At 38.6% G+C, this 20,453-nt stretch overlaps 1 protein-coding gene across 1 annotated transcript in view; it reads left to right on the top strand.

Annotated features, from left to right (window-relative positions):
- itfg1 (integrin alpha FG-GAP repeat containing 1) overlaps positions 1-20,453 on the top strand; it is a 159,016-nt gene that overhangs the window by 75,392 nt on the left and 63,171 nt on the right. The window contains exons 11-12 of the mRNA XM_023953696.1: positions 10,492-10,642; positions 12,930-13,038. Of these exons, the coding sequence (XP_023809464.1) occupies positions 10,492-10,642; positions 12,930-13,038 (260 nt within the window). The remainder of the gene's footprint in view (positions 1-10,491; positions 10,643-12,929; positions 13,039-20,453) is intronic.

The raw sequence follows: 20,453 nt of genomic DNA, 5'->3' as shown, positions 1-20,453 counted from the left end.
TTTCAAATTTGCAGCTCCAAAACTTTGTTTAATTCTCAGAAAGGATCTCCATCCAGACAAAAGATGGATTTCAGTGCAACATTTGGCAGAACTGAAAGCACAGCTGTTGTTTTGTGTTTAAAGCCCATGTTCAGTTGAAGGAAATGTAGTAAGGAAGTCTGTTGTCGGTTTGAAGCTCTTTTGGACAATACTACTGTGACAAAACCAGTGTTTAGGTCTTTGAGCTGTCGCCATGATAGAAGACTACATTTATTAACGTGTCTGAAGAATTCCTGCTGAGTTTATTTAGAAGTCTATGGTGTATGGAGTCTATCAGTAAGAAACTTATTCATAAGTTCAAAGTTGACATGTCTGTTTTGAATACCATTTTTCTTTGTTTTGAATACAACTCTTGCAAGTCTACTACGAAATTTCCCCTGTTAACATAAAATACTTCACGGGATCACAGGCATATACGTGGAGTCCCTAAACATCGAGTCCACTGAGTACGCAGCACTCTGAACCTCATTTATAAAACTACGATAGAATTAAACTTTTTAGAAGGTTATTGGCCCCCTTACACCCATAGCTTTGCTAAGTAAATAAAAACTTGAGCCACATCCTGACACATTTTTTCTGTTGTCAGGCGACAACAACTCATCATTCAAACAATGCACTGGACCTGGAAGTGGTGGTAAAAAAAGAGCAGCAGACATCCCTCAAAGTCCATGTTCGTCAGACAATGAGAGGATAATATGAATATGATGAAACAAAATAACAAAAAGGACCGAGCAGGCAGCGGAGGGATCCCTGCTGCCACCGCCCTCCCGTCTCTGCCATCTGCCCATTGAGACGACTGTTGTTGTGAATTGAATTGTCCACGGCCAGCCCCTGTACATGTCCAGATGTACCTCGCCTTAGTCCAACAGTAGCAGGGACAGGCTCCAGGAGCACTGTGACCCCAACAGGGATATAGTGGGAAAAAATAGTAATTCAGAAAGCAAATTCTGAGCTAAAGTAGGCTAACTGGCAGCTGACTGTAGCTGGTAGTTAACAAGAAAGAGAAAAGAAAAGAAAAAAGAAAGTCGGATATTCTGATCCTACTGACGTTTTTTTGTTTGTTTCTTTTTTTACTGCCGGAACAGTCGGCTGCCAATTAGCCTACTTCAACTCTGCCTACTTGCCGAAAAACAGCCCCAAAGCATGATGCTTCCACCTCCATGCTTTACAGTGTTCTTTGGATGCAACTCAGCATCCTTTCTCCTCCGAACATGACGAGTAGTTCTTACCAGAAATGCTATTCTCGTTTCATCTGACCATAAGACATTCTCCCAATCTTCTTCTGGATCATTCAAATGCTCTCTCTAGCAGACTTTAGACGGGTCTGCACATGTACTGGCTTTAGCAGGGGGACACGTCTGGCCCTGTTGGGTTTGAGTCCCTGGTGGTGCAGTGTGTTACTGATGGTAGCCGCTGCTACTTTGGTCCCAGCTCTCTGGGATTTTTGCTCCCCGTTCTTGTGATCATTTTGACCCCACGGGGTGAGATCTTGAGGGAAGCCCCAGATGAAGAGAGATTATATCAGTGGTATTGTACGTTTTCCATTTCCTAATAATTGCTCCCACAGTTGATTTCTTCACACCGAGCTGCTTACCTATTGCAGATTCCGTCTTCCCAGCCTGGTGCAGGTCAACAATTTGGTTTCTGGTGTCCTTAGACAGCTCTTTGGTCTTGGCCATAGTGGAGTTTGGAGTGTGACTGTTAGAGGTTGTGGACAGGTGTCTTTCTATAGATGACCAGTTCAAACAAGTGTCATTAATACAGGTAACAGTGGAGGACAGAGGATCCTCTACAGAAGAAGTTACAGGTCTGTGAGAGCCAGAAATCTTGCTTGTTTGTAGATGATTGTAGATAATTTATAAATAAATTCTTTGAAACTCAGACAATGTAATTTTCTTTTCTCATTTAGTGTCTCATAGTTGAGGTATACTTATGATGAAAAGAACTGGCCTTCATCTTTTTAAGTGGGAGAACTTGCACAATTGGTGGCTGGCCAAATACTTTTGCCCCACCGTAACTCCAGAGTGTTATAAAAGAACAGCAACATGGTTTCACATTCTTTTATTAATTCATTAAATATAGGTGTTTAAATGTAAAATATGAACAAATACATTCGTTTTTATTAAGTTATCAAAAAAAAACTACAAAACAAGATCCTGAAATGTCATGAATCTCAGAAAAATATTTTAAAATGTTTTAAATTCTCAAGTTAAAACAAAAACAGATTTTTTTTTTCTTGTGTAAGTTATTCTTTTTTTATTACATTGTGTTAAAAATGTATATATATATTTTAAGCTGATTCTGAACAAGCTGATTCATGGTAGCTCATGAAGCTTGTGAAGACACCCATAAAAATCTCACTTTATGTGGGCACTCGATAAAACGAACGCTTCAAAGAGAGATGGAAAGAGGGTTTTCTGAGGGGAGGCCATCGGTGTGTTTCAGTCTCATCTGAAAAGATCGCATTTGATGCACCCACATCATGCTTTGTGGAAGTAACGCACAGAGTTGAAAAGGGTCCCTTTTGTCGTTACAAAACAGTGAAAAAGCAGATCCAGCTCAGAGGAAAGAAAATAAAAATGAAATAACAGGTTCTATAAAAAGGAATGTGGTCTTATTAGATCAGCCAATCATTCAGATTTGAAAAATCAGTGGATGACAGACGTAGAGAAGACGGACTTAGTCAGGTCACTGTGGTCTCCAGGCATTTTTTGAGGATGAGAGAGAAAAGGGTCATGGGTTTGATTATCTGGTCAGGCTCCTGCCAGCCCTCTGGTCCTCCAGAGTCCAATTAGTAAGGAGGTGGGCAGAGCCAGAGGCTGTGGAAGACACCCTTCATAAAAACACACAGATCAGCACTGACGCAGGATTCCTCCAGTAATCAAAGCCTTCAGGCTCATCCAGATACTCACACACAGAATCAAAGCGTGTAATGTTTATCCTATTACAACCTTCTACTGAAAAAAAATGTTTGCAGCTGTAGCAGATTCTACTATGTATGAATTATCCTTACATTTTGTACGTGCACACATTAATCTTCGTTTGTGTAGTGTGGGCTTGATGCTCTCGTGTCTGTGGACAGAAATACTTTCTTGCAGGGTTGATTCTACTCTCACGTGCGCACAGATACACAAGGAGACAACATTGTTTGTACCCCTTTCCTAATGGAATAAATTGACACTATAGTCACTAAAATAACTCATAAAAGTATTCTTAAAATAAAAGTACACTAAAAATCAAACAATGAAAAGCCAATAAAATTCCTTTTTGAGTCCAACTCCTTGCATCTTTTGATCTAATTTTAAACAGTTCCGAGTGGTCTTTTAATTATGATTATGCTGTTTTTAGCCCAAATCAGAAAACCTGTGTCGTTTTCTAGGACATAGTTTCTGCAGAGCAGCAGGAGTAGATGCATCAGAATAGAGCAGAGCACGGACCTTGTGACCTGCCAATGTCCCAAATATAATCTTTTTCAAAGTGGATTTTCGGTTGATTCACAATAATTTGAATAAAGAACAACTAAAATTACATTTTAAGCTCAATTTTTTTATAAATGTCCCACCTTGATAAGAATGCCACAAGAACATCTGCAAGGGCTTATATCACAATAAGCTAAACTTTTTTAGTTTATCATAATGTTCATTCCTCCAAAAAAACAACAATGGTATTTTTATCCGTCAATGCAAGTCTGAGTATTCCTCTAAAAACCTGCTCTCTGAGCACCAGCCCCTCCCAATCCATTTAAGCAAGTGGGTTCTCACATTGTGACATCACAAAATGAATAACCGCTACTTCCAGGAAGAGTCTGCACTGCCAGCTCCGCCCCCAGCCGAACACACACGCCCACTTCCTCAGCTGAGCTAGCGGTGATCGGCAAAACGCTTTCCTTTTATATGCATAATATTCACATCCAGCTATGTAAAAGTTGGTATTTTTTTTGTTTTCGTGGGCAAAATGCAGACACGCTGCCAAGGCCGGCTCTAGGTTGGCATCAGGAAATGGGCGGCACCCACAAAGAGCGAAGGGCGGAGCCTCGGACATTGAGTCATCTTACTTCGTCTTACTTAATGATCTGCATAAAATAACTAATATTTAATTTTTTAAAATCATTTTTAAGTGTGCCCAAGGTAATTATTTATTTATTTATTTATTTACTTAATCTTTATTTACCCAGGAATTGTCTCATTGAGATTAAGAATCTCTTTTCCAAGGGTGTCCTGATTATTATACATATAGATATAGTTTTCTCTGAAAGGCTTAGAAAAGCATGAAATAGGCCCTTTAAAAACACCAAATACACAATTTTCACTGTAGTGGTTCTCAATTTACATTTTTTCAAGTCATTTCTGTGACTCTTGTGGATTTTTCTTTTCTTAGGGAAGGTGTATCAACATTTGTCTGTTTATGTGTCACAAATAAACACAGCTTTCTTGCATTGATAAAAACTCCAAAAAATCGTCATATAATGAAGGAAAAATGTTATTCAGGTGGAAATGGAAATGTTTATTTTCTCCCTGGCTATTGTTAAGACAAACAACATCATTTTGAATAAGAGAACTAAAATTTCCCTTTAGATTATTGTTCAGTCATCACCTAATTGTAAGTGTTTTTGAAGGAAAGGGGGCTAAATCAAATGGTTAATGTGATGTTTTGATTATGTTGTTTTTATGACAGAAAAAAATTGGTCCTGTGTGAGTTGGTAGGCGTGTGTGTTTGATTCCCGTCATGACCTTCAGTTGCAACCTCCCGCAGAGTCGGAAAGAGACTCTTTTGAAGCTGCAGTCTCACAGAGGACTTGGCGTATCATTAAAAAAAAAGCAAATGCTCTTCAAAGTTCAGGCTGAAACTCTGGACACACTTGTGTGGAACCATTATGTGGAGTTGGAGGCCTGATGATCTGATCCAGAACCAGTCAGTCTTGATCATTAATGGTGTCACTTTGCTGCTGTGGCAGATCCACAGGGACGCTATCCCATCGGTCTCTTAAATTTAAGCCTAATGTGGATTGTTAGTGACACAGACTGGTGGATTACTCAGAATAACCTTGAAACAAACTTCCTGTTGGTTGGTGAGCCATCACAGCCAAAGCCATTTCATTCCCCCCCCCCCCCCCCCCCCCCAACCTCTCAGCTCACAAAGATGCATTGAGTCAGAAACAGCAGCTCATTTAAAGGGACACCTCACTCTATTTGAATGCAGACAGAAGCAGATGAGCAGCAGAGGAAACAAGTTAGGCTCTATAAAGTGACTCCAACACCTTTTATGTCTGTGGAGTATTTATACACTTTTATGTTTTATGGGTCCAAAGAAAAATAAGGACTTTGATTTTGTAAAAATGTATATAAAATGTGTTAATATGTGCTGATTCATGTGGATAAATGTCAAAGTAAGTTATATTCATATTAGACAATGAATAAGAATTATGAAAAATGTGAATTAAAAGTCCCTGCTATTTTTAGCATTGAAAATGGATGCACTTCTTCAAAAACAATAATGATAACTTTGCTAAAAATATTAATAATAATATTGCAAGACTGTCCAACAGAGCACAGTGACTACAAGCTGTAAGAATAAAACGTGTTATCATTTGTCATTTTGCCTTTAGGATTGGATGGTCAGACATTCTACTTCAGGATTTGATGGTTTGACAAGTTGGCCTGGTGAAACTGTAATCAGCCCACATCATGAAACTTCCACCAGCTTGCTTGATATATTACGTTTTTTTAATTGATGTATTACTTTAGAAAAAAAATTGGTAAACCCTTCAGAATATTTAAATAGTGTTTTGGGAATAATTCAGATATTTCTGAGTCTTAAGCTTTGTCTTACGTCCCTCACTACTCAGTGTTCTATATAGGGTTTGACTTTTTTTATTTTTGCAAAAAACTAGTGTGCATCAATGATCACTCGATTGGCGAATATAGACTACAATGTATTGTGTTTGAATAATTTGTCATTTGAAAAATGTACACCATTTTTTTTATCATTTAACTTATCATCTATTATAAAAACTCAGTAGTTTCATAAATAGTTTTTGTAAAATGTTCATATTTATGAGGTTTTTACTTTGAGAAAATTTAGTTAGTTTGTATCTGTATTGCATAAAATGCCATGGTATTGGATAGTCCTGCACTATTTAGTCTTTTAGGGGTTAGGGAATAGTGACAGAATTAGTGTGGGTTTTTTTACTCAGACGTGTCTTTCTTCTTGAATCCTTGAGTCCATCTTCTTCTGCTTCTTTGAAGACTTCTTGGATGAATTCTTGCTGTGTTCCTGGAGTCATTCTTGTTGGTTGGACAGCCCTGCTGACGCTTTCCCTACGTTCCAGATTTTCTCCATTGTGGGTGCTGCTTGAAACCCAAAGCCTAGAAAAAGTCTCTGGAAGCATTTCCAGGCTAGTGAACGCCAATGCCTCGTGTGTTCTATCAGTTAAAAGACAAACAATGATCTGACTTTTAGAATTGTTTGCGTTTTCTGAAGTGTTGCACATCTTTTTAAGATATTCAAACTTTCTTTACTCAGACCATGGCGTTTTCTCCAGTTGTTTTCCAATTTGAAATAACTGTATTCAAATCTATAAACTACATTTTTAAGATAAGATAAGATAAGATAGGACTTTATTGATCCCCGGAGGGAAATTAGGTTGTCACAGCGGCCAAAAACAACAAGAGTAGCAGTTGGAAAAGTACGAAAAACAAAGTAGCAATGAGTAAGAATAAAAATAGTGATAATACAGGTGGAAGTAAAAGTACAGGTCATAAATATCGGATTAAATAAGGCAATAAATAGCAGCAGCGGTTTCAGCAGTCCCAGACCGTCCTAGACATTCCTTCTTGCACTGGGGGTGCAGCAGTCTCTGGCTGAATGAGCTACTCATAGTCCTCACCGTTGCATACAGGGGGTGGGAGGGGTTGTTTTGGAAGCTGGACAGCTTGGTCAGCATCCTCCTTTCACCTACAGCAGTGCTTCTCAAATAGTGGGGCGCGCCCCCAGGGGGGGGCACGAAGCGATGCCAGGGGGGGCGCGCGTTGGTGGCGGTTTTAGGCACAGGTTTGTCCGGTGCGCAAATTTAACGTGGGGGCAGCGGTGACAGCGGCTCAGTGCTTGGAAAATAATCTGGTCCACTATTCGGTTCCTATTGTCTGTTCTGTCTGTCCGCGGCTGCGCGAGTGAGAACGAAAGGGGAGGGGTGGTGTGGGCCCTGTCTGCCAGGGGAATCGGGGCACGCGGACCACTGCTACCGCTGCCTGTTGCCCAAGATCACCGCTGCCCTTAGATTCCTAAGCTCATGCTAACAATGTCATTCTTTATGAACTATTGTAGACATTTTGATGACGTGTCTTTATTTTCCATCCATGTTTTCTTTGTCTGCCTGTGGTTTAGTTGGTGTCAGACAGACATAAAGACAGCAGGTAATGCAGGAAAACAGCTGCACTTTTATGAGATCAGAAATAAACAATCCGTCATTTAGAAAAAAAAAATCAGCACGTTTTTACCTATTTCTTCAGACTAAAAACGTTAAATATATTGGTGCTGCTGTGTTAATGTTTCAGATCAATTTAGATTTAATATTATTTATTGATTGAATTATTTTTTTCAGCATCAAATGGTTCAGTTGGTCAAAATGTTTCTAGTTTAAATAAGGAATGACAGATTTTTTTTATTTCAGGTACTTTCAGCTTCTTTTCTGTTTTAGACTAGAACAGGGTTTCTGTGGCTAAATAAAGTTAATATTTGTTGAAAGTGGATTTATTTTGCTTTTTTCTTTTGTTAGTGTTAAAAGATACAATTTTAGGTATACAAATTTTATAGATACTGACCTGATGTATTGTCACCGCGCGAGTGTGTCTGTGTCTGTGTGTGTGTGTGTGGGGGGGGGTTATGGGGGGGGGGGGGTCAGGGGGGGCGCGAAACATTTTCTTTTCCTAGGGGGGGCCTGGCAAAAAATAATTGAGAAGCACTGACCTACAGAGTCCACTGAGTCCAGGGGACAGCCCAGGACAGAGCTAGCTCTCTGACCAGCTTGTCCAGCTTCGTTTTGTCCCTTTCATTGATTCCTCCACACCAACAGACCACAGCATAGAAAGTTGCTGATGCAACTACAGTCTCATAGAAGGACTTGAGTAGTGGCCTACACACACCAAAGGACCTCAGTCTCCTAAGGAGATGGAAGCGACTCTGGCCCTTCTTGTGCAGGACCCTTGTGTTGTCTGACCAGTCCAGTTTGTTGTTGATGTGAACGCCTAGGTACTTGTACACATCCACCCTCTCGATGTCCAGTCCCTGAATGACCACTGGAGGAGACTGAGAAGCCTTTTTGTGGAAGTCGACCACCATCTCCTTCGTTTTGGTTGCATTGATGTGAAGGTGATTGAGTTCACACCAGTCCACAAAGTCCCCGATCACCTGCTTATATTCCAGATCATTTTCCTCTGACACTCGTCCAACGATGGCTGTGTCATCAGAGAACTTCTGGATATGGCAGCTGTTTGAGTCATGGTGGAAGTCTGATGTGTACAGTGTGAAAAGAAAAGGAGAGCACTGTCCCTTGTGGAGCCCCCATGCTGCAGACCACCTGGGCAGACACACAGTCTTGCAGCCTCACATACTGTGGTCTGTTGGTGAGGTAGTCAACAATCCACGAGGTCAGCTGATTGTCAACCCCAGCACCTTCCAGCTTTCCCCTGAGCAGCGATGGTTGAATGGTGTTGAGAAGTCGAAGAACATGATTATGACAGTACTTCCTCCAGGTGTAGCAGGGTTCTGTGCATCAAGTAGATGATGCTTACTAATAGTATTTGTTCAAATTTGCCCAATATTTCTAAATGATGGCAAAAAAACTTTATTTTATTTTATTTTTTATTTTTATTACATTTTCCTGTTTGTGTTTTTTTTCTGAATCTATTTTTTGCTTTTGTGTTGCTCAAAACGCTGTAAATAGGGCACTCGCATAGTCTTTCAAGTCCCTGAAACATCGCGGATGACAGATGTCCCGGCTTGTGTTGTGCTTTCACCTTCACTCCCCAGACTTGTTCATTGACACACCAGTGGGGGGGGGGGAGTCATTTAAAACCCTGACACCGAGATGGCTTTGACAAATACTTTATTTTTAGGTTGTAAGCGTTTTTTGAGCGTTGAGATCTAATAACGGGTACAGACAGGGACGTCTCCAAAGCCGGCACGTCGAGGGAGCAAAGGGGGAAATTCAGTCTCTTCAGTGAGTCAAGACGCGGTGACAAAGTCTGAGGACATAAAGTGCAGGGAGAGAGGTGGGGAGGGAAAAAAAAGGTGACAGGGGGAGAGATTTATTTCAGCTTTGCTAAATCAGTTGCAGTTTGTCTGCGTCTGCAGAAAGAGGCCACATATAAGGTGTTGTCACAACAGCAGATGTAATACAGTCCAAAACAGAATGTTCTTTTCCCTGGTCAACCAGTAGACGGCTTCTTTTTGTTCTTTTTTTTTCAGGAGTTCCTGTCGTAATTATTCCGAGTTTTATTTTTATCCAAATTTTTGTGTTTTTAAACCTTAGTTTCAATTTTTGAAAATTTAGAATTTTTCTCGAAAACCCGGATTTTCTTATATCTCTAACTCGTCAATCAGTAGATTATTTCAATTCTTTTTTGAGTTAATTCCCTCTTTAGAAAAAATGTGAACGGTGGCCCTGGGAGCAAATCACATCAACAAGTCACTAAACACTCAACGCAAAAACACACAACAACGATTTAAAATAGCAACAAAAGAAAAATTACATTTTAGAAACCAATTCACAATTCCAAAAAACACTAATCCTAACAATTGAAACAAAATAAAAGGAAATTATTTCCAACAACAAAAGTAATTTCCAGAGACAAAAAAGAACTGAAAAGGGTAGGTATTATGGAACATCCCTGATTGGATGAGGTTTGTTCTCCTTTTCAATAGGAGGTTATTTATTATCTTCTGGTAGAAGATATTAAGATTAAGCTTCTGACTGCAGCCACTGCAAAAAATTAACATTTGCATTGTTGTGGAAACTGTTTGCCTATATATTCAGATATTCGCTTCCTTTTAGTTTACTTTTGTTCACCTTAGGTCAGACCGCAATATGTTCTGTGTTCTTTATGTCCATTTTGTATAAACAAGTAAAAATGTCAATTAATGGTTGAAAAAGAAAAAAGTACTTTTTTACCCTCCTAAAGGTTTTTTTTTTAAGAAAATTGCAAAATTTTCACTTCCAAAAATAACAAACCGTTCCATCCAATTTTTCTTTTAAATCCAAAACATTTCTGTCTGACCAAGGGCATGGATATTTAAATGTAAATGAAAAGCGATTAATCTGTCAGGAGGTACGGCTTAGGTCATAAACCGTCAGAACAATCTGATAATCAAACTCACTGCTCTTCGTCAAGTGTCATCGGGCCGACATCACTGTGCCCGAGAACATAAAGAGTGTTATTTCTGTATGTCTCCCAGCGGTCAGCGCGCCTTCCTGCTGGAAAACGTTCCCTGCACCAGCCCCGGATGCAGCGGCGTAGGCCGCACCTTCCACGTCCACTGGGACCAGAGTGATCTGGGAGCCATCCAAAATGCAGTCATGGCGACTTTCTTTGACATCTATGAGGATGTGAGTAATAGTGATGCTTTATTTATTTCAGATTTTGTATTTGGACACAGTAGATCCTGATGAACATTTCATAAAGGTTTATGAAAGTAAACATGATGGAGTACGTCGAAGTCTGATTTTTATCTGTTGAAAATGTAAAGAAAAAAGTGATTAAAAATATACCAACCTTTCAGCGTTCGCCCAAAAGATTGGATTTCAATTTTAAAGATTGATTTTTTTCATTCCAACTTCAGCAAGTACCACCACCAAACCTTGCAATTTTGTCTTTGTCGCCACGGTAACCTCGCTCATTTTACTTTTTTGGAGTTCCAAAATTGTTTGATTAGACATTAACATAACCCAAATTCATGTTTGTTTATTTTTTATGTGAGAATAATAAAGGTACACAATCTAAAGGTCGTGCCACTACGTATATTTTGCGCGTATTGCACAGAAAATTGGTCATGCGTGTGCATGGAAGTCTTCCTCCTCAGTGTTGGATTGGAACAGCTTCAGACATTTCTTGGCCACAGTCTCTCTGTCTCTCCTTGGTTGTAGCTGTCAGTGTCACTCTGAGGTAAATTCTCTCCTGAGCTTGCGCTGTCCTCTCCGTCACACAGCAGACCGGCTTTTCCAAACCCGTTGGTGATGGTGGATTTTTTCACACTGCCTTTAACGATTGCTTTTAACTTGAAAACTGCGTCACTTTGTAGTGGCGGTCACGTGCACGTTGGGTCTAATGGCAGCAAGGGATTATGGGATGCAGTCAAAATAGGGCTGAGCATGGATGTTTCTTTTTGTTGAACAATGACTGAGGGGTCTAAGAGCAGAAATGAGGTCCACGCTGTTTGGCTGTTGGTGGGTGTGTTAAAAGAAATGGGCTTGATGCTGGAAATGAGATTACGCATAAAGTTTCACTCAAAGTCTCTTCCTGAGACTGTTTGGAGTCAAGAAGTGTATGGTTCACAGATAGTTTTCCATTACAGACAGTAAAATGAGATGACAGATGACTAGAACCATCTACAGTTCTTTTTGAATTTCTGTGAGTATCTGTTTGTGCTATTCATTCTCAAAACGGAGATTTACATTAAACTTGCAATCCCCCTGCCTCACGCTTACCCTTTCTGCTTGAGCGGCCGTTAGAAAAAATGGATAAATTAGCCGCATCCTTGAACAGGCGGCAGGGTTAAAAGCGAGTGACAAAAGTAGCGGTTTATAATCCTGAAATTACGGCATTCAAAAATATCACATAATGCTAGGAGCGTTAAAACTCTCTTAAAAAGTTAAAAATCTTGTTGGTTACTCCTGCAGACTCTTCTTAATGTTAACGCATGGGCCAGAAGAAATCTATCAACAACGTAGACGGTTTTTTTCTAGAAACAAAACAAAACAAACATAAAAATACAAACAAAAGTATATTTAATTAGACAAAAACACGGGCAGGAAAGCCTGTCCGAAGCACAACACATACAAGTCATTTTATTTTGTTTAGCCCTTTAACAGCAGAGATGTCGCTGACGACACCTGAATAACAGGCGCTCTTGGATGTAACTCTTTGATGCCATCTATGTCAATCGGCTGATTCTGTTGCAGAGAAAAGCAGCTTTGGATGTAAAAGTAATGGCGTAAAGCTGCTTATTTCCGCTTCAGAAACCACTGGAATGACGTTAATTCCATAAACAGTTGAAGAAATTCTGGTAGTCTAAACTAAAGAGAGCTCCAAAGAGACGAGATGAGAAAAACGAATGTTTATCAGCAATAAATCAACAGTGATACAGTAAACAATTGTCAGACTACGTCTTTTATTGCGGAAAGTTGCTTTCACAGCGGTTTGCTCTATAAACTCACAAAAGAAGGCAAAGCTTGGATGAACACGGATCAGCAATTTTCAGTGTGAATAACATACATCTTTCTATTTTTTTTCCAAATGTTATCCACTTTTTTACGGTTCTTTTAACCTTGTCGATGGACTTCCACAATTACACAAACTCACATGATTGTGCCGGATGGAGAGGAAAATGTAATTAATTTTTTGCTGTTGACATGTTTTTTTTTTCCCTTTTTTAAATTTCCAGAGCAGAAAAAGAGATCATCTGTGATGCTTCTGTTGAAACTGACATCGATGAGATAGTTGTCTTTTATTTTTTAATTTAATATTAAATATTTGGAAAGTGTATTTTGTTTACAAACACACTATCTGCTCCAGATGTTGTGTTAAATGTTTTCACCTTCATATGATGATATCTGGTGTAATTTAACCATCGTGTGTTGTGTCTTGAAAACGGTTCTCCTTGTGTTTTGACGACAGGGTATTTTAGACATGCTGGTTCTGAGTCATGCAGACGGTCAAACAGATTCCACCATCCACGCCTTGAAGAATAATTTTGAAGCTGATGCGTATTTTGTAAAAGTGATGGGTAAGTGAATATTTCCTACAGTTTGTCTAGTTTCTTCTCTGCCATGTATTATTGGTGCATTTTCACATTTACATTCTTTCATTCACTGTTTAGGATCACTGAGCACAAAGCGTTGATTTTTCCAGCCCCTAAAGCAGATATTGGTGACTATCATGGGTTATAGCGTATGGTTTTTTATGTTTTGAGCCACTCTGTCTGTGGTAAAGTAATCATTTTAGCTTTTTTTGAAGGCTCAATTAAAATCAAAAAACTTCTTCAGTGTATTTATTTAACCAAAACTTCAGTTTAGGTGTTGACTTAGCTTATTGTCATGGACCTGCTCTCGGCTTTATAATGACTCTTATATAAGCATAAATACTTTATATATAACTTTATATATATTTTATTTAGTTACCTTATGTTTTATTTATTCATCATTTCAATAGAAGAAATTGACTGTTGCTTTAATCGCATCACTGTTTTGGCCCTGTACATTATGAGCTCTTACTATTTTTTAACTTGTTTTCTTGCTTTTTGTCATCGCTGTTTGTTGGTATAATGAACATTAGGTTCAGTGTCTGTTCTTATAAGTCATGCATATGTGTGTTTTTTTCCGTCTTTTTCAATATGCTTTATCATAGGTTGAATACTTCAAAGTATTCAAGCCATTGTTTTCCAGTTTGTCTTTCTTTATTATAGGTTTTTCTGCCATTTTTTGCCGCTTAACTCCTTCTACAATTTTTCAGATATTTTAACCATATGACTATTAAAATGTTCGGCTCTTTCAGCTTTTCCAGCTATGACTTTTTGTCCTTTAAATCTTTGGATTTTCAAGATATTCCAGGATTTTCAGGAGTCTTGCCTCCATTGAAATAAATACATGGGGGATCCTTGGTGCAGAAGCTCGCTGGTTCGATACCCGGAGCTGGCATTTTTCACAAAAATATCTTTTTTTGTTATTGTGCTGTTTTCACTTTATTTATGGTCAGCTTTGATCGTTTTGGTTTTTTTTGCCAAAAAAAAAAAGTACGTTTCGTTTTCATTCAGCAGTACAGCATTCAACGCTGCTTTTTCTTCTGGAAATGCAGCTTCTTCTAGTTTGTTTTTTTTGGCCTGAATACAGGTTAAGCTAAAGTTCTACCTTGATCTGATATATAATTATTCCTAAAACTCTGGAAACACCTCAAGATTTTTTTTTTACCTGTCTGCCAGTCTGACAAAGTTCCCATTTGTCTTCTTTATCTGGAAACATTTGGCATGGCTTGTTTGCACAAAATTCTGCTGGTGGAATGTGTGATGGTGTTATCAATATTCAACATTTTCATAGAACAAGCTGTGTTTTCTTGTTTGTTTTTGTGCTTTCTGGCCAAATCTCACTGTCCTCCGAACCTGTTCAGCTTGATCCGTTTCAGAGCTCAGCGAGTGAAAGTAAATCAAATGGAGTGGATGTTTTTTTTGTGATCCGTTCAAACCAAGTCTGCTGGTCAGTGTGGTTTTCAATAAAGGTTTGTGTTAATTGTGATGTGTAACAAACTCAAAGTATTGATCTGTGTCCTCATAATCTTTCTTTATTGTTAAAAATCACACAATCTAAAAATTCATGCCGGAGTACAATCGTACCTCTTTTTTTATTTTTTGAAGAAGAAGAAGAATCAGTCTGAGCTTCTCTCATTTGCTGATATTCTTTCCTTTAAACATATTGATTGCTTGCTTTTCGGTAAAATGTAACGTTTGGAGGGATTTTGCTTAATTAGAGATAGAAAAAAAGTAAGAATGAGTCTAGAGTCTCTGTTTTGTTTTTTGTCTGTTAAGGAAAACCTTCAGGGTAGGGAGGGGAAAAAACAGCTGGCGACTACATTTTTTCAGGAAAAAAAAGTGCATTCTCTTCGGGCATTGAGAAATAATTGAGTGTTTTGGGTGTTTTGTGCTTCCTGTGAATGAAGTTAGCAAAATAAAACAACATTTTTGGTCATCCTGTGTGACCCTGACACGTCTTCTTTCCTCATTCTTCCTCACAAATTCCTTAGGTGCCGTCTCTCCAAACGCTGCTGTTCTTTTCGGTATCCATGTCTTGTCTCACTGCAGCACTTCAAACCTGGTACACACTGTTAGACCCACACCAGGTCCCCCCCCATCGCATTGATGCAAACACCGTCAGCGGCCAAACTCCTCTCTGTTTGACTTCACTTATTACGTTATTTAGTGTTAATATTTCATCCGTGTTGTATTTTCACTGACGTCTGCAGAATAGCAAACATCAGAACCGTTCTTACCTCTCGCCTGTGAATGTAAGCTGGAGTGCAGCCTCAGAGCAATGTACCTCTCCTAAACCCCCCCTGGCAGGGTGATCGTGTATTTACCATTTTTCTTAGCAGCCTGTACATAGCATAACTAATGGTGTTAAACCTTAATGAGTGCGACTGAGAGTGTGAACTCTGCAACTCGTAAAGCCAGCTGGAGAGTCTTGTAGACAGTTTTCTGCTCGGTTACATGAAATCCTATTTTCTCGAGATGACATCCTTCAGCCCTCCCCTGCGCATTATCGAACAACACTCGCTTGAAGATTGACTTTGTGTCGGGCTTGATGCGTGTGTGCACGTGTGTGTGTGCACACACGATCCCGAGGTGCTCATGGACTCTGCGGGATAAACCCATCACACGTTCCTTTCACACACCTCAAACGGCAGCCGTGCCTCTTCTTGCCCCGATTGAGGCCAGGACTCTGGCTGGGTTTTTCCACACTGCGAATCGGCTGGGCTCTGACATCTTATCCCTCCACACATACCTGACTCGCAGTGCCTTCTTTCACAAGTGGATCCCATCAAAACTGTGCAGTTGTTTCTGTTGAGTTTCTAATATTTATAACCAGGCAAGAGACTTTGGAGTAAATCGATAAAAAAGCCTGACAGTTAGGAAATCATTCTGTGACTGTAAAAATAGTCTAACAGAGAGAAAGTTTTTGTAAAGTTTTTTTATTTTATACATTACTTATAGTATTGCTACAGTTAATTGTCAAACCTCGTAAGAAAGAAGATGATGATAGTAGACCCAGAGTCTCACTCTGATCATCTTTTGATCTCTCTTAAAGCGCTCACAGTGGTCTTTTAACTATAATCATGCCATTTTTGCTACATTTTTTTGTAAAAGTGTATTTTTCTAGTACATAGTTTCTGAAGAGAAGCAGGAGCTCAATAGAAATTGTCCTCTAAATTGGCACAGAGAAACACCGCCCCCATTCCCACCCTTGTTGCCGAGAGCTCTCTATTTAGTCTCCCACAAGCTACTGTTGGTACAAAAATGGTGAGCGACATTTGAGTTATCCAGCTGTACAGTTTTGGTCAAAATTCTGTCTCAGAGGAGGAAAACAAAGACGTTCATGGATCTATTTGTCTGCAAGTGGATGCATCGGAATGGAGCAGAGCATATTTTCAAACAGCAATCTTTTCAATTGGCTTTTTTTCATCTGTTCCTGAGTCCCATCAATTTTAATAAAGACAAAAGTCAGAAATGCAATTTTGAGCTTAACTTTCTTGTCCTGCATTATGACAAACGTTCCACAAAAGCATGTTAAAAACACCCAAAAAACACAATTTTCATTTAAATCAATGAAACCACCAACTCTTTGACTCGTGTACAGCATGCTTTGGGTGCTTGAATTTGTCTGGAAGAAGTGTGCAAAACAGTCACACTGTGCAATAGATTCAATCTCAGCTTCAGAGATCCTCCTGCGGTCCATCAGCATCTCTGAACTCAGTGCCCTGCCGTCCAGCTATCCCAGCACTCACAGCATGGAATGCTGCAGTAAAATCATACAAACTGTAGTTTTCAGCTTTGGATGAATAAAAGTTGTTTTTCTGCAGACATTAAGTTTGAATAAAATGGAATCATGCACAAGGGATTTTTTAAAACATTACATCTTTATCATATGAGGGATAAAGATGCAAAATGATTAAAACAAGTTAGAATGTTATAATGTTTATGTTGCCTTATCATTTTAAGTTAAAAGGTAAAAAAAGGAAATAAAGTTCTAAGATGGGAATAAATACAATAAAGGCAGCTTGAGTTTGGTTGGAAAGTTTAAAAAAAATCATATACTACAGGAATTTGGAAAGTATTGAACAGTGTCTTCGGAAAACAGAAAGAGAAAACAAATTATTCTGACGTTTTGTTGGTAAAAAAATGAGATGTGCAACAATATGCAGCATAGGACTAGGGAGCTTAATGAATATTTTGTAAACAAAATACGGCCAAGGTCAGCCGACAAAATAATCTGCACAATTAAATCAGAAAAGGAAACAGTTGAACACCACGTAAAGAAAAATCCAAACTCAATCCATTTAAAAACCTATGGAAGCAAAAGAAATTCTACTAATCGTCAAATAATTCAAAAACAAAACATCTACAGACTGTAATGGAATTAATATGATGGTGGTGAAAAAGGTAACTGATTCCATTGTTGAGCCGCCAACCTACATTTGCAATTTGTCCTTTCTAACAGAAACATTTTCACAGAAAAAGGAAAATAGCTAAAGTAATTCCATGACACAAATCAGGGGACAAACATTAACTAACAAATTACAGACCAGTGTCTTTACTCTGCCAATTCTCAGAAATACTCTCAAGGTTGGAAAATTTTGTTGAGAAACATAAACTAATGTCCAACGACCAAAATTGTTTCAGAAAAAATAGATCAATATCCATGGTGTTTACACAACTAACTGAAGAAATTATGAATGGCACAGATAATTAAGAGTTCACAATAGCAGTGTTCATGGATCTGAAAAGGCTTTTGACACTACCGATCATAACATTTTAGTCGACAAATTGGAAAGATATGGAATACGAGGACTGGCAGTAAACTGGTTAAATAGCTACATTAAAAACCGGTAGCGGTTTTTACAACTGGAAAATCGTAAATCATCCCTGCTAAATTTAAGCTATGGAGTACCACAAAGGTCCGTATTGGGTTCAAAACTGTTCATACTATATCTTAATGACATATACATGGAGTCAAATACATCCAAATACTTGTTTTACGCTGGCGACACAAGTATAGCATGTAGAGGGGAGAATCTCAGGGAAGTTGTAAAAATAGTAAATACAGAAATAATTTCAAATCCCCATATTCCTGCAGATTTAGAAATAAAAGTTAGTATTGATAATCATGTGGTGGAAAGAGTGGATGCAATTGAGTTCCTTGGAGAAATTATGGAACACAAAATGAGCTGGAAGCCACAAATAAAGCAAGTCAGAGCTAAACTTGCTAAAAGCATAGCAGTGTTGGGGAAAACGTGTCATACACTCACTCACAAAGCACGTCTAATAATATATTCATCAATAAAACTACCACATTTACAGTAAAGTGCAGACGTTTGGGGAAATACACATGAAACAAATCTACATTCTTTGTAGATCTCTAAAAAAAAGCTGTTTGAATAGTTCATGGTGTGGATTATGGGACACATATGAATGCACTGTTTTTAAAGTTGGGTTTATTGAAATTATGGGAAACAGTCAAACTTAAAGCAGCACTCATAATGTATAATGCCAGAAATAACTTATTCCCAGTAAATGTACATCAAATGTTTAAGGACAGAGATGGGGATTATAATTTAAGGAAACAGCTGAACTTCAAAGAGCAGCATTCATATTACAAAAAGAAAATGTGCTCATCAATATGTGGTGTGGAGTTATGGAACGGGTTGGGGGAAGGTTTAAAACAAAGCAAAAGTTTACATGTATGGTAAAAAAAAACTTACAAGATGACACTGATGAAACTTTACAAGGCTAAAAATGATCAGTAAAAGCAAAAAATGTCACTTCTGCATAGGTCCCAGAAGGTAAATGAAATGTAAATAGAAATATGCATAACATAAGGTGTTGTGGGGGGTGGGATCAGACAAGAGTTTTCTTCTAGCCAATAATTTTCAATCATATTGTTTTGTTTTATCTGACTATTTTTAACTCTTATGTTTATTTTCATTTTATGTTTTGTATTTGAAATGAAAAAAAGTTATGAACTCTGAACACTTCAGAAAGTCAAATTTCTTAAACCTATTTTGATATTTTACTGTGCACGTTTGTGACTCTGAATTGTCATGTTTCACTGTTCACTTTATCTAAAGCCAGACTCCATAACCAGAAAAAGTACCCTGGATATTTCTCTACAATTTTTATTAACTCTTTTGTAGAAAAATCAATCTGCTGTTAAACATTACTGCTGTAGGAAAGAGCTTCATGTTGATTAGAGCTTGCATCTGTATGAAATAGAAGATGTAGAAATATATAGGGATTTGAAAGTGTTATACCTTGTTATCATTACAGGAAACTGTACTAAAAGAATAAAAAAAGAACCTGTTCTGAAATATTTACAAGCAGTGCAGCTGTATGGTGCACCATTCCTTTTGCACAGTCAGCTCCAGAGGAATCCAGAGCACATAAAGTTTTCTTTATCAATTGGTTCTTCATCTTTGAGTCTGTAGCTTTGATGTTGTTGCTCAGATGGATGCAAAAAAGATACTTTTCTTCACCATAAACCTAAATATGCTGCAAAACTGCGGTCACCTCCATCTTGTTTTGTAAACGGTGTCCAGTTCCTGCAGTTCCTAAAAACTAAGTAAGGCTTTAAAGTGTTGGGGTTCATCTCCCAAATCTGTATCACCAGACGTTTGAAACTAAATAAACCAAACATGGACAAATGCACAATTAAAACAGACTAAAGCAGAAAGAGCTTTAAGGAATTAAAGCATAAAAAACAAAGTCGAGATGATTCCAATGTTCATGAATGGATTCCAAATCTATGTCAGAACGTGGTGGAACTTTAGAGTGTATTCAGACTGGACACATTTGGTTTGCTTAAAGTGAACCAATCTCGTTTCCCCTGATAATCCGGAACAAAGTTTAAGTCTGAAAACTCAAGCGGACCCTGGTCTGGGACCAGGAACTGCTCTCTGACCCATTTTTGGAGGTGGTCTTGATTCGTTTCCACTCAGACTGAGATTCCTCGAGTTTTCTCGGTTCTAATAGGCACCTTGCTTGGAGCGGAACAACTGGACTAAAATGGCCACAGTATCCAAGCATTATGGGATGCAAACAGAGTAGGAACATATAGCAACTGTGACGATGAGACACAGCAACTCATTGAAATGTGGTCAGATGAATGCAGACTCATTAAAACAACTTTTAACGTGATGCGCATTTCTTCTCACTATTTTCCCGAAATCTATACGTCATAAAAGTTTAGCTTACTTTTTTAGCCAACGTCTCCTTAGCAACCACCTTGCAGAATAAGAAGTGTTGTACCTGACTTTAATACAGAAGTTCAAAAGCGGTCAGTGACATAAAAGGTTTGAATCGGTGAACTTGTCAGAAGTCAGAGCTCTGTCTCCCCCTCTGGTCAGCACCCGGAACGGTTTCCAGGGTGCTGAATGCACTGC

Source organism: Oryzias latipes, chromosome 3, assembly GCF_002234675.1.
Source record: "Oryzias latipes chromosome 3, ASM223467v1".
Taxonomy (NCBI): domain Eukaryota; kingdom Metazoa; phylum Chordata; class Actinopteri; order Beloniformes; family Adrianichthyidae; genus Oryzias; species Oryzias latipes.
Note: the sequence above shows the minus strand (reverse complement) of the source record. Positions and strands in the feature narration are given on the sequence as shown.